The sequence below is a fragment of the Empidonax traillii genome, unplaced genomic scaffold (assembly GCF_003031625.1).
Source record: "Empidonax traillii isolate 1590-97213 ecotype Southwest subspecies unplaced genomic scaffold, ASM303162v1 scaffold33:size3420811, whole genome shotgun sequence".
Classification (NCBI taxonomy): Eukaryota; Metazoa; Chordata; class Aves; order Passeriformes; family Tyrannidae; genus Empidonax; species Empidonax traillii.
This window is the reverse complement of record NW_020955226.1, coordinates 2,748,290-2,763,866: the sequence shown is the minus strand read 5'-3', so window position 1 is coordinate 2,763,866 and position 15,577 is coordinate 2,748,290. Positions and strand designations below refer to the sequence as shown.

At 37.0% G+C, this 15,577-nt stretch overlaps 1 protein-coding gene across 13 annotated transcripts in view; it reads right to left on the bottom strand.

Annotated features, from left to right (window-relative positions):
• Window positions 1-15,577, bottom strand: part of MYO3B (myosin IIIB) — a 198,439-nt gene that overhangs the window by 145,810 nt on the left and 37,052 nt on the right. For all 13 annotated transcript variants that reach the window (XM_027911545.1, XM_027911546.1, XM_027911541.1 and 10 more), the window contains one exon: window positions 6,551-6,696. In XM_027911545.1, the coding sequence (XP_027767346.1) occupies window positions 6,551-6,696 (146 nt within the window). The remainder of the gene's footprint in view (window positions 1-6,550; window positions 6,697-15,577) is intronic.

Here is a 15,577-nt window from a genome sequence, read left to right as displayed (position 1 = left end):
CAAAATGACCTCTCAAAAGTCTCTTCCAACCTCAACCCTTCTGCAGAAGAAGATTTAGCCAAGCACACACACTTACGGACATGATGTGTTTCAAAAACACATCAATGCTTCACTTTCTGTGAAATCAGTGATTCTGAACTCTTTGGAAAAAATCAAACACAGAAGGGAGATTTAAAGCATATTAACAGAAATGAGACACAGAAGTGCTTCTCAAAAATTCCACTATCTGTCCAACATCCTATTTGAGGACCTAAATAATTAAAAAAAAAAAAAAAGTCACATTTGACTTGCTCAAGATTGTATGACAAGTCTGTAATCTCCAGAAGAACTAGAAGTGGTCTTCCCAATCCTTAGTCATAGATCTATATCTTTTTTCACCTGGAGAGAGACTCTACTCTTGAATTGCTTTGCTATTCATGTACCAATTAAGTAGGATCCCAAGGACCTTGTATTTCTGCTCACTAGATGAAACATGTCACATTACATTTTTAGTATTTGAAATTTTGTATAAAAATACAATCCCAAAGTAATGGAAGTCCAATGTATCAGATGATAAAATAATGTGTAAAAGTCAAATTATTCCTCAGACAAATACACACAGCTGTTACAGATACCATGATGCTCCACCTAAAACCAGAGGCAGAATCTGGTCTTGGGAAGATTCTTATTAAGAAATAAACAACTTTTATTCCTGATGTCAAATTATTTACTTTAATATTATCTGAAGCATGTTCTTTTAATCACTTTAAACACTTCATTTTAAATAACTACAATTGTATTAATTCGTTTCACAAAAGCTATCATCTCAAAGCTTTGCTGTCCAACAGCACGTACTTGTGTTTCTTTACTGTTCCAAGCCACAGCAGTATGTGAGCGTGCTACATGATATATCAGGATCATGTCAGTACCGCTGCGGATGGCAAAACCACAAAAAGGTTGGTAAAGCAAGTTGTAATATGAAGGGCTGCATTAGAAAATGTTAATATGCAAAAGTTACCTCCAAAACATACTGTCCCACAATGGATCTTACCTGTTCAGATGGCTGAAACTACCAGTCCACCACGTGCTCCATGCCTATACAGCAAAGCAAGGTGAAGATGCAATGTCCAGCCTACAGGTCAGAAATTATATTCCATTGTCTCTACTCTCTCTTGACAAAATCATACCTTAAAGATGACAATAACTTGAAGAACTCTTGAAGAACTTCTTTGGAGTTCATTTACCAACATTAAAGATGAGTGCATGGTGCCACAGAAAGCACAAAGATAATTATACTGCCTACAAGCAAACTACTGTGAAGCTGAAGTTGTGATGGGGTAGGAGGCGGTTTGGTCCTGCTAGATGCAGGTCAGCTCCTCAAGCAGTCAGGCATCACCAAATTCAAACTAATAAGCACTGCCAAGAGTTTTAAATCTCAACACAGTACAACATAGGTGAAGAACTACACCACTCAATGAGCACTCACAAGCTCAATTCCATTTCACTCCTGGTTATTTAACATGAATTAATGAAGTATAATAATTTTAAATGAAATTTCATTTAATTCCCAGATTTTGTGAGTTAGAAAATTAAATAACCCTTTCTTATCACTAATCAGTTTTAAAATGGATGCCTTGCACTGCTCTCAGAAGACAAAGACATGAGAAGAGAATTGGGTTTAATTTCTGCGTCACCAGTCAGTGTAACCCAAAAAAATTGTCCTTTACTACCTCCCTGTAAAAGACTGTAAAGCGACAGATGCTGAAACACAGGATATTTGCAAGAAGATCCGAAATCCTCACTTTACACTGGTACATACCCCCCCATCCACCTTTCCAGATACAGTCTTTATCTCCTCTTTGCCACACTACTATTTATAGTTATTCCTTTTCAAAATTTTAAATCACTATGGCGATTTGTTGTGGTACTTTAAGAGATAGTACTGATATGATGTAACATTTCTCACAGGATAACATAGTGCAAAGAATTTATGGACCTATTTTACCTTAAAAAGCTTAGGTGTCATGGTATTAGAGAATCTTTCACTTTGAAATATTTTGCCAAAACAGACACACCTAAGTAGTGGCAGCAGATGGGAGAGGTTAAAAGTATCAACTCCCCAATTACCAACTTTGCTAGGCCACCTTCCCTTCATAATTTAGACCCTTCTGTTGGAGATTTGAAAATATATTCCAGACAGATGACATGTTAACAGAATCATTTCATGGTTCAGTGTCTTCGCTGTATGATTTATTTCTTATCTCTAGGTACTGGAGGTCCCTTTTCAGGAGATTTATTAGTCAGATCCAAGAATTCATTCTGATGAGGGAGAACGTGTGCACCATTGCAAAACAGAACATTAACACTTGCTCTAAGATAATGCTTCCTTCTCACAAGCACTTTTAAGAAAAGTTTCATGTGTGTGGCATCACAACTGTTTCCAAGACTCTGCACCTTCATACACGAAAATGTTCACAAACGAAAGAGGTTTTTAAAATTTGCATTAGCCCATGAACTTATATCCTCTTCTCTTATATATGCAATATATAGCAATATATATGCAATGTATAAGCAATATGTATACATATTGCTTTTTCACTCCACTTTTGTTATCAGATATTTGCTGCGGACAATACATTTTCTGTAGGACAAGAAAAGTGTTTAACCATTGGAAGATGCTTAAGCATCTGGCCCACAGCTCAGGCCATATTATTGAAGCATGAAGTTAATACTTACATACCTTAAAAAAAAAAAAATGTTTTCAAAAGCACTTAGCATCCAGCATCTCCTGTTTGGAAACACTGGTCAGGTTTTGAGGGAAGTGCAGCAGAGTGGGATCACCTATTTTTTCATGCCCAAGTTGAGACACTCAATGATTTCTAAGGATTCATCTATCCTCTGGAAATAAGCTATTTTATTTAGATAAATTCAGTCTCTAATCCCATTTTATGTTGCTTGACTCAATGAATGAAAATCTGAATTTAAACGAGCATAAGAAGCCACCTTTTCCCACAATGCCATATAACCCATCTTGCGATCCTATGGTCTATTCCCAGACCTGCTCCTTTGAAGACCTCTGAGCAATTCAGTCTGGAGCTTAGTCCATCCCTGGGCCAAGTTACATAAAGCAGATACGAATCTATGTTAGCTGGAGGCAGTAAGTTTAACAGAAGTCCTTGAGTTCTACACAAGAAGGTATCTCCAAAGGTCCCGTGGGTATGTAACTGTTGTGACTACAAGCACAAAATCATTCATCTAACTGTTGATTCAAATACTATAAAGTCAAAGTGAAGACTCACTGATTTAAATTATACTCTTTTAAAGATGAAGGCCCAACTCCGTTTCAACTATTGAGTCGAAACTCAATGCCAACGCTGACAGCACACTTACTGGCTGTGTCTAGAAAAAAAGTCAATGACTAAACTGATACAGAAACTTAACTACTTGAGAATGGAGGAAACCTACAGAACCACACAAGAGATTTCTCTATCTAGTTTTGGCAATTTTGCCATTAGTTATGCTTTTAAGTATTCATGAGAACGGAAAATTAAACAAGTTTCAAATGCCTGATAACAAAACTTGCAAAGTTTTCTGCTAATGTAAAAAGAACCAGCAGCAGAGAAAACAGACCAGTCTAGTCCACAGAAGATAGTATAAATAGAAAGATATAGATCAAGTGGAGTCAAGAATATAAGGGAACAAGGAACTAATTCTTGTTAACTCTCCTCCTGACTGCTGTCCAAGTGTCATTTACTGTGAACAGCAATGTCACCTCTTCTTCTCCAAAAGTCTCATCAGCCCCATCAACAGAAATTATCCTGGGAGAACACATACAGAAACCAGATACATAAACCAATGAATCAATAGACTTTTATTTTTATTGCTTGTTATTACCCATTACATTTATTGCTCATGATCTGCAGGAGCTTTTTGCACTTCCAAATAAAATGGAGCTTGACTGTAAGGAACCACAGTCACACCATAACTGTGCAAGGCACATTGGTGTCATTTGGTATTTGTGCATTTAGTACATTTAACAATTGCTTGAAACTTAATTTGTCAGTTTTACATCAAACCAGGTCAGAAACAGGAGCTATTATCAACAAACTAAATTCTTTATGTCTTTGTCAGAAATTAAGAGTATGGGTACATACACAAGAATGGAATTATAAAAGGTTATATTGCCTCCTGAGTCAGGTCTTGCAAATACCTCTGGAATCCTAGAATTAGCAGTGTGTGCATTAGTATTTGGCTCCATTGTATACTTCAGTGGTTTGAACAGCAAATTACAATTGTGAGATCACTTTGGAAACTGGTAATCTTCTGCTAGTGGCCAGCTGAAAGCAAAATCTAGCTGAAGAAGCTCTTTATCAGTATACACCTCAGGAGCTGTAAGCTCCAGACTTCACTTGAGAGCAGAGAGGCAATAATGAAAAAGAAAACTAAAAAGAAAAAAGAAACAGAAAAGTTCCTCTTCTTTTGATTGGATCTTACAATGACACTGTGATGTACAGAGAAGAAATCGGGATTGACTGTACTTTTCTCATAGGGCAGCTAAGGGTTACTAAATAAAGCTAGAGAGCGGCACACAAGAAGAGAGTTCTTCCAATAAAATACAGCTACCCTGTAGGCTTCTTTGCTATTAATATTACAGCGGATAAGAATTTGTATTGGATAAATTCAGAGATGACACTCAAGGATACTAACTACCTAAAAATTATCAAAGGCTTAATATTTGAATTTATAACTTCAGACACAGATACTATCACAAAAGCAGAAACTGTAAAGATGCCAGATTCCAAGGCTTAGAGGATTTTGGACTGCACGGTCTCAGAAGGTGAGCTGCAATGCTTCTGCTTCTGTACGTCACTGCCTGAGCACTCAACAGCCAGTGCTTGGAAGAACCTCTTTCAACCTGAGAAGAGTCTCAACGCTAGTGTTAAAAACGCTGTTAAAAATGTGTGCATTTCAGCACAGAGTTCAGGAACTGCACTAAGATTAATTCTGAACTGCTGAACTACTCTAAGAGGGGAATGCACCTTTTCGTCATACTTGCTCACCCTCTGAACTGACTTCAAACAAGCACCAGGAGAGAAGCTGTATGTCCTGCACCCCAGGCCCTTATGCCATCCAGCACTCATCACAGTCCACTTAATATGCATGCATAGTTAGCAGTAGCAGGGCTATAGCTCATATAATGCACAGCAGAGGAAAATATCTCTTTAAAGTTGCTACCATTCTATTGGTAAATATACCCATTGTTTGATTAATCAGATCAATAATTCTCCTTTGTTTTGCTAAGTCATACAGAGATGCAACAGCAAACAGAGAAAGTGGTAAACTAAAGGTAGAAATCAAAGACTATATGCCCTATTCTATGTATCTTCCTATTGCTTGTTGTTACCTTTGGTATGACTTGTGTCCTTTTAAACTGTTTTGAGCATGGATAAAATTTACAGATATTGCTTTAGTAGTCTGAAGCCTCCCTTGCTGCCTTACCTGCCAGGACCTGTTTTACACTTGTGCAAGATGAACCACTGCTTCAGTATGAATAATTTTTTGGAAAGAGTGGTGGCAGTTCAGGTCTGAGCTGGGTAGAGGGAGATAACTATATGAGGCAGAACCCAGCACAACTGCATCTGCATATAAATAGACTTAATCAGAAATGCAAATTGCAATCAGAAGGAAATTTAAAAGCCTATGATAACCGTGCAGATAACAAAAGGTCAAACGCTTCTATTGCTGAAGGTTTTAAGCTGTTATCAGTCAGTGGTGACTCTTTCTTCATGAACCAAAATGTGGAAAAGACAAGTATATGCCAGTCTAATCAATGACAGACACAAATTCTATGTTTCTTCTATTATTACAACTCATCTGTTTTTAAATTCTATTTTACACTGTCAATCTGAACTTGTTCAGGAAGAGTCGATGAAATGAAAAGAGATGAAACCAAAAGTAAACGTGATGAAATAATACAGCTAATTTACATGACTATATACAGAGGGAATTTCTATCACTTTTTCATATCCAATACAGTATCACTCCTACTATATGAACAATATATGTATCTGACAATCCAAATCTTCACATTTTAACATCCTGGGGTGTCTGAAAAAAATAAATTATGACTACAGCTTGATGAAACTGCCAGACTGCTTCACAGCACTGTCAAAACTGTGTGTTTTAATTTCATAGGAAAACAAGCCTAAGACCCTAGGGGAATAACGTTTTAAAATTCCCCTAGTTATAAATGTTGACTTCTACTTTTGAAATAACTGTTTTCATCCATTGCATATAAGAAAAGTACTTAAGGGAGGTACCTGGGTAAAATATGATTTTATATTCTAAGTTAAGAATAAAATAAATATGTAAGTATAATTTCAAGGAATTCTAAATATGAATTATTGTAGGAATCAGGCTGGAAAAAAAAATCTCTAACATTTAGCTTTTTAACATCTTTTTGTAGGAGAGATTCTTAAGATTTGAAGCACAAATGTCTTTTGATATTTCTGCTTTCACTAGACTACCTTTAAACAAACAAGTGAGTGAAGAGAGCCATCTAGTGCCATACCTTGGAATTTTAAAAAGGGTTTTCACCGGATGCATGTCAAATAAAGGAGGGTCTCCATCCCCCAGTTCAATAGCTGTTATTCCCAAGGACCATACGTCACATCGAGCATCATATGAGTAGTCATACTGTTGTTCACAAGCAATGACCTATCAGAGAGAAGCAGAAAAAAATGCTTTAACCTAATGTACAATTTGTGCCTTCCTAGCGTGACATGAAAGTACTTTCTTTGAGTCATGTCTAAAATGCTATGTAGCTTTCAAATCCGTATCTTTGCCCATATATCCCAGTTAGAAGACACACCACAAAAAGGTAACAGTAAATTAGAATTTCTCTTAGGCTTGTTTTATTTCAATCAATCTCCTTTTTCTTTTAATACATTAAGCTCCACAGGATGCTTCAAATATCTGTACAAAGAACATCACTACTAAATTCTGGTTTTGAAAGCACTTCTTACAGAAACCTATTATAATAGCAGAGAACCCTAATGATGTTATTCTCATTAACTTCTATGACTATTCATGAGGTTAGATCAATTTGCTCAGCTGTATTTTAGATAAGAATGTTACATCAGTAATTTCTGTCTTTTTTTTTTCCTTAGTTTGTATTTACTAGATTTGAGTAGTTTACAAATCAAAATTAACATACCAAGTATCTTGTCTAAGAAAAACTGAAGTTAATAGGAATCTCTCCTTGGACATCAGAACAGTTTTACTTCACAAACTTGATGCACCCTTCCAGCCAACCCACTGATCACATTTAATAAGCTAACTATTTATATAAGGTGAAAACAATTCTGCATCTAAACGTGACATTCAAACTAGAGTTTTAACTTAGCCCTTGTAAAGGGAGCAGACAAAAATTGCAGCTTCACTGCTTTTTGTTCTGTCATGATTTGGCATTCTGTCTCAAGTTTGTCTTCCCAGATCTAAACACTTTCACCACCTGCTTTGAAAATTTGTCAGATCCTTGCATACTATTATCAGCTTCCATGATTTTTTTCATAGTTTTTAAAGTACCTTCAGTAATTTGTACTTAGGATAAACAGAACATGTCCTAGGGTGGCTGTACCTACGTTCTAGAAGAGATTTGATTTTATTTTTTTCCAACTTCTGTATTACTTCTGAGTTCTTGTGTTAAAGCTTCAATTTGGGACTTCACTTTGCAGAGATGCCACCATGCAAGTCAGCACCCCGGGAAGTTGCTGGCAGAGAGCCACCTGCTCTAAAAAAACCTTTCCTGGAGAAGCCGCTGATTCCAGTTTCATCTCTTCAGTACTTTCTTCATAACCTGCACTTAACAGATGCATTCCTGCCTCTGGTAGTGATTCTGTCCAACAGGCCCATAGGACTTGTCCATCTTTTACTTGGGACTCGTGACCCCACTTTGATGCACTCATCATTTATTTTATCCGAAATCAGGGATGTTGAACAAAGTAAAATAATACTGAAATATTTGGGAGTTTTTTTTGCATTAAAGTTGCATATCAATTATTTTTTTTTCCTAGAGTAAATCAGTCCAGAAAAATTAAGACCTTTCATGAATATTCTAGCAACGTTTTGACAACTGTTGAGATCTTTCTCCTCAATTTTTCCAGTTAGCATGTCAAAGAATGGGGAAAAGTGAAAGTAAGCACTGCAAGAGAGAATTCAGGTGATTTTTTTTCTTCAAATTGAAGAGGCAGAGTTTTGTTAACTAACGCAGTGTTTTCCAAAGTTGCCCCACAAAGATCATTTTCCCATCTCTCTTCTCTTTACAGAATGTTTTAAGTGAAAGCTCTGGAATACTTTTTAGTTCTTCAAAATGTTCATTATAGCCTTGATCTCATCCCAGAGATCACTCTATCTCTGGAAAAAGATGAGTTTTACTGTGCAGTAGATAGACTCTACACAACTCAAGCAGAGTGCTTTAAACCACCTCCCTGTTTCAGAGGCCTCTGATAATTTCATTTTCTTGTATCATGCCTGAGAGAGAGGAAGTCAAATGCAAAAATTTGTAAAGAAAGTCAGTGTGGAGATCCATCAGAGATACTTAATATATTCTAAATGGGCCATCATTGAAATTTTGCTTACAGATTGAAGAGGAAGCTTGTATTTCTAGATTATTTTTGTTTCTTTATACAGTTCCTGAAATAATCTGTATATTCAACGACACTTCCTAAAAAAAAAAAAAAAAAAAAAAAAAAAAAAAAAAAAAAAAAAAAAAACAAAAGAAAAGAAATCATCCAAGTCAGCTTCCAAGGTCATAACTTGGAAGCTTATCCATATGTGGCTAATCAAATGCACTGTGTTATCCTTCCTTTTTTAATGCATGAAAAATATTTATCTGCTTACTTAAAAAGCTGCTAGAGCCCATTTCCTGGAAGTGAATACCTCAGAAGTTGCCTGGTTGTCATCAGTATGCTCAGTCCTTGATGTGCAAATACTTGTCTGTTTGTTCTCAGACTTCATGATGCAAAGGAATATATTTTCAAGAGAAGGTAAAGAAGGACCTGCTCAAGGCCACACTGGACTTTGTCAGCAGTGCCTCACACACAACTGATCTCCCACATTCAAAGACACCATGATTTTTTCCCTATAAGCACATCACAATTGCTTCTAACTACAGGATGATAAGAAAATTTGCTGTGTATCTCAATCTCTGAAATCACTAAAATAATGACAGTCAAAATGTTCATAATGTTCTGACATTCACTGCAATCATAATGGCTGGGGAGAAGAGAAAAAATTCTTAAACCTTTTTTCAGCTTCACAATATATTACCTACCAAACAAAGAGAAAGGAATGTATGCAGCATCTTTCCGCTACACCTCCAGTAGATATGGTACCTGGCAGTAAAATGGCAAAAACTATGGCAAAACACAGGCATTCTAACCAAGGGGAATTAAACACTACCACATTCTCCCCCATTCTATTATCAGAAGCTACAGTCACTATTTTAGAAAAATATTTTAGAAAAATATTTCCCTTAATATGCATTCTTTTGTTTAAAAAATTCAGCCCATTGGCCATGCAAACCACTATGCTGTAGACCATCAGCTTGACTATAGTGAGATCAGCCTCACAGTAGAGATGTAGAATGAACTGCTGTTCACCAAGTATGCAGCGTGTACATGAACTGAACAATCACTCTGGTTTGAAACAAGCTTTCCATTTCTGTTGAATTTATCAGAAACTTACCAACTTATGCACCCCTTAGAGAATCACAGATGCCACTAATTTTAATTTTTAATGCAAGAATCAAATTTTACAGCTTTTTCCTTGATGAAAGGTGCACATCACCAGTTTGCTTTATATTTTGGCTAGCAGAGAACATTCTACCTTGCAATATGAAGAAGAAAGTGTTTTCTAAATCATAGCTCACAAGCCAGCCAACTCCTTGGGAATGCTCCAGTCCTGGTTTTCCTTGAAAACTATTGTTACTCCCTGCAGAGCAAAAAAATCTCAGAAAACAAAATATTAAAAGTGAATATACTATTGACTTATCTTTTATTATGTCCCTGTGTCTATCAGGAACTCAGAGATACTTTTTTTTTTTTTTGAAACAACTCTCCTTTTTGTTGGAGATCTGGAGCTGAGAGCACCACTCAGCACTGCTGATGCCTGCTCTGGTCAGTGGGACATGAAGACAGAGAGCCCAAAAGAAATGATCTGACACTGAAGAACACTTTCTCGCTCTTGTGCAAAGATATCACATTTGTACCAATTTTGTGTCCAGCAAAATCCTCCCCTGCTTACACAAATAAAACACAAGATGTAGTTTGCTGTGCTACAAACATTATGTTCATGCCAAAGCTTCAGGGGGTGATGTAGTTTATCTTGAGATTTGCTAGTAAACACCATGGTAATAAGCACCAAGTCTTTCACTTCAGCATGGACTGCTTACATGAACACAGGGGCCTGCCTTGCTAAGGAGACAGGCTGTCACCTTTTGTTTTAGTTGTAATTTCATCATGATTTCATGCCCAGCTACACTGTTGTAGATTGAAAAGCACCTAAACACCACATGGAAGAGCAGACAATGTTATGGTAGTTGTCAACACTAATTGTGCTGAGGGTCACATTGGTACAGAATGAAGTGAGGGGGAATTCACAGGGCTGTAAAAAACAATACATAAACAAATTGGTCACAGGAACTGGAGGGAATTAAGAGGAGTCAGCGCCTAGGCATTCTGTGTGATTTATAATTTGTTCAGAAACACAAAAATTCACAGAGATACAGATGATGGTTCATGCCCTGACAAGAAAACTTTGTCTTCGAGGATATAATTCTGCCTGTTCCAAAATCAATACAAATATTTCTTCGAACTTCATCGAGCCCATAAGTAGATCAAAGGTGGATTTAAAAGAAGGAAAACAAGCAATACGAAGAACTGTTATTTGTGCAGTGGTCATACTGACTCGTGCAGAGGGAGGATGCTACACATATGTTTATCTGAAGCAAAATACATCAAACTCTTTCAAGTTTACCCAGAATTATTAGAAGTGAACGTACTTTCACTTTGTCTCAGTATATACAGTGCACGTACAAAAGCAGAGCTGCCAGCAAACACAATACCAACAACAGCAGTGCAGATGTGCTGCCTGGAGACGACTGCTACCCACTGAGCGCTGGGGACCCACCCGCAGAAGGAGGCTGGAGTTGGAAAGGCTGATGTTCCTGAAGTGAGGGGGGGTGTGCTCCGTTGATGTAGCCAGCCAAGCAGCTCAGGTGGTGTGTGAGCAAACTGCTGCAAAGCACTGTGTATGGAAAACCAGCGTGGCACTGAAATGTTACCCTTGCTGCAAGGAGAACAAAGTCGCTAGCCAAGCCAGTCAAATGAAAAAAACAACTCAGTTTCTGTGCTCCACCCAACGTTATGCAACTCTACTTCATTTATTTATTTGGAAATGTATTATTAAATATTCTTCCAATTCCTATGCACTGAACACAAAAATGTCCTTCGTGACAGCATTTAGCAGCACTGAAGATACGGAATTAGCCAGACCAAAGTGATACTTATCTACCTCTACCTCACTTCCTCTTTCTTTCCCTCCTTCCCTCCCCTAAAGTACATTCATGCAATTAAGAAAAAGCAAATTTATGATTGAAATTTGTTTCATATTCTCGCATTTTCTTATGTGGATTTCAGTTCTTTATTTAGTATCATCATACAAATTTTTCCATGGTGGATCAGAAAATGATTACATTGTTAGAAATTTTACCAAAATAAGTAGTACTTACTTTACTACTCAAGTAGTAGTTAATATTTTAAATTAGTCTTGTAAGTAATTATCACAATTATTGTTGATTCATTGTAAATAAATAACATGTCAAATAGTTAAATTTTAACAACTGTGAGTAATCAATTTTTATTTTTAACTCACCAAAGTGAACTATTCCTGAGACCATTAGACTGCTCTGGCAGCCGGCTAGATTTGTTGGGAAGCATAATACCTTTTGTTAGACCAAATGATACAGTGAGGAAAAACAGATAAGCTTTCAAGTACACAAATCTTGTTTTTATACCGTAAGGCCATCACAGACTCAACACTACTCATATTAATAGACACATTTTGCTTTTGATCTACAGATTTACTTCTGAGACGTAAGTGTATACACTGCACACCTCACACAGATTTGTAAAAGGTCTTTTACAAAGAACACAAAAACTTAGAGGCAACTCCAGCCTCATAAGTAAACATATTTCATGGAGGGATCTCAGTGCAGGGCAGTGTGGTATTGAACTGTTTTTCTCTGCTGTTTTGGGCTTGTTGTTTTGATTTGTCTTTTAAATCTTTAAACACCCAACATGAAAGCTTTACAACTTCTCCATAGCTGTTAGAACAAAACAGAAGCATCTGCAACTCCTCCACATCCTTTCACAAGGCTATGGATTTGTTATCAAGGTTACTGGCAACATTCCCTGAGGTTCCCTCCAGCACCCACATGCTTTTCAACCCCTTCCTGCCATACTAGCCCAGGTGGAGGTCAGCTCTCCTGGAGGAAAAGGAGGAGGTGATGCATTCTGCCAGACCTAGCTCTTCAGGGAGAGCTCGCTGGTGCTGTCCTGCTGCTCAGGGATGACCTTATCACTCTCTATGACTGCCTGAAAGGAGGTTGTAACCAGGTGGGGGTTGGCCTCTTCTCCCAACTAGTGACAGAATGAGAGGACATAGTCTTGAGCTGTGCTGGAGGAGGTTTAGGTTGGACATGAGGAAGAATTTCAGAAAATGTGATTAGACATTGGAATGGGCTGACAGGAAGGTGGTGGAGTCACTTTCATTGAGGTGTTTAAGGAAAGACTGGATGTGGCACTTAGTGCCATGGTCTGGTTGATATGGTGGTGGTTCAGTCTTCGGTTGGACTTGATCAAGGTCTTTTCCAATCTAATTGATTCTGTTATTCTGTGATATCCTAACTGTCTGTTTCAAGAGTCAAGTTTCCAGCTAGATAACGATAACCTAACTGTATTTGTGGAAAAAGAAAACTGTAATTCTATTTGATCTAGATTTTGTTCAAACATCAGTTATGCACTGGAGGTAGAAAACAAGACATGTTAATGTTTAGGACTACAGACGTAAAGTAGTTCAAAATGTACAGATGTAATGAAGTTCCAGAGCTTCAAATCTGATTAAACCTGATAGCATACAACATAATTTATTTCTGCATATTAGAAGAAGATTTTAGGTAACTTAAGTGTTTGGGAACAGGTAGCTTTAAACATACTAACACTGTCCTGCCTTATTTCTCTCTTATTGGTATACCTGTATTCAGTGTTTCAGTTTCTGCAAGTCTGTGTTTGTAAGCCTGAGACAACAGTAATTACGTTAAGCAGCAGTTACTGATTTTCACTGAGTCTACTTTAAAGCTGCTCTCAAACTGACTTATCCTTGTCAGGTTCCTCTGTTGCTTCCTCAAAGCCTAGTTTTTACCTGTATTTTAATTTTTCAGAAAAATTGTTATAATTACAAGCTCTGCTCAAAACAAATGCTGAAGGGACAGATCTTTTGTGTTTGTCCTGATACAGCTAAACAAGCCTCACAGTCATGAGGACAGAGGAGCCAAGATGTTTGAGTCACTCAAAAATGTTAAGCTGCTTTGAGTGCTGCCAGGAAGAACAGCGAGCGGAACACATTCCTTATGCCACAGTCACTGCTATTTTCCTATGAACTTTTGCAAGTATCATGCCATATAATCCCTTTGATATGTTGTGCAAACAATCTTAAAATATGATGGTTTTCTTGATTTTACAGACTATTCCTAACCTAGGCTGATCTAGTGATTCTAGTTTCCAGCATATTTGCCTCATGCTTATATCCAGTTATTCCTGTCAGCTTGAATAATCCTGCATCATTCTTCTTCAGGTTTTATTTTCCTGGAGTTTACATTTGAAAATATTCCGTCAGGCTCATTTCACTCTGAAACACTCCTGAGGTCTCTTCCTCCAAAGCAAGCCTTTTCATCTCCCTTCTTCTCTCACCCTTCAGATTAAATCCATCTTTCTCACCATCAGATGAGATACCATGATTACCTTATGCATTGACTGAGGTCCCTATGTTTCACATATAGATAGTAAAAGTCTAATTAAAAAAACCCCAAAAACCAAAACCAAAACAGAAAGTCTTCATGCTTTCTATTTCTCTGATTAGTAACACTTCACTCCTGTCCAGTTATTTTATGGTATTTTGGGGTTTAACATGAATTCTAGCCTATGTCAAAAACCTTTAGGCAGCAGGTTTTTTGCAAGTGAGTGCAAAAAACTGAGTTTACTGCCTTTCTAGTGTTTACTGACCTCATGACAGTCTTATCCACAAAATATTGTTCCTAATAAGCTGTTACCAAGGAGAGCGTTTCAGCTTTTTGCAGCCCTAATCTTTCACATAAAAATCAGGATGCATATTTTAAAAATACCAGGAAGATCTCCCCAGAAATAAATTGCACTTCACACCTCACTTGAAATCTGTCATTTACATGAACACAAAGAGAGCAACTGTAGTGACTTGAGCACACGTGTTATGCAACATTTAAAAGCCATTTCAAGCCCAGTATAATGGATATCTGAGCACCTTACAGCTGTTTTGCTACATCTATGAAGCCTGATCTGCAGGTCACACACAGGCCTGCAAATGTGATATGGGTTAATAAGTTCATTGCACTGGATTGGTTGTTTCAACAATTTTTTCCAAAACAGGAAGCATTCAGAGCTACTCCTGTTCCAGTTTGATGTGCTGTGCACACAACACACCTTGATTACATGTGTGTTGTATTTTCAGGTCAAAATTTTTTAGCTCAAAATATCTTCTTATCTCTTTGGCTTTTTAACACAAGAATTAATATTTTCAAGACAGAAGGGAAGATAAATTTGATATGATTACTGCCTTTAATGGTCATTTTTCAAGCAAAACAATATTATAAAAATAACCTATATTAATCCAAGTTCAATAAAATATTTTATATGTCCATTATCATCTAGAGAAGTATTTTATAAAGGTTTCATTTTAGAAATGTCTCCAACCGAGGTGATTCCATAAATAATGCTTGCACAGTGGTTTCTAAGGTATCTTGTGTCTCCTTTGTGACGTAAACTGGTTGTTATGGAGATGGTAAAATATCAACTATTCTTTGTGAGACCGTGTGAGATCAATTTTGGACCCGCTGCAGCATCTTTTCTCTGCTCAGCTATAATCCGGCTTCCTTAGCAACAAAAATAGATGTATAAAAAGTAAAAAATGCTTTAAAACAAATGTTTGCAAGAATACTTTTAACTCTTTGACATACAGAAATAGACCTGTACGCATTTGTAACACATGCAAATTCCAACCCAAATGCCCCCAAATTTGTATGGCTTTAACAGAAAAGACTTGTACTGTTACAAAGGTTGAACAACTTACAAATAAAAAGACTGTTCATCTTTCAATCTTTGTTTTTAAATTTTATAATCTATACCTTCAGAAGTACTTTTGTTCCTTAAAGCAGGAAGGGCAAAGATTGACACCTTTCACCCGAAAGTTTGGAGTTTGGGCAAGTACACACAGGACTTTTGTTCAA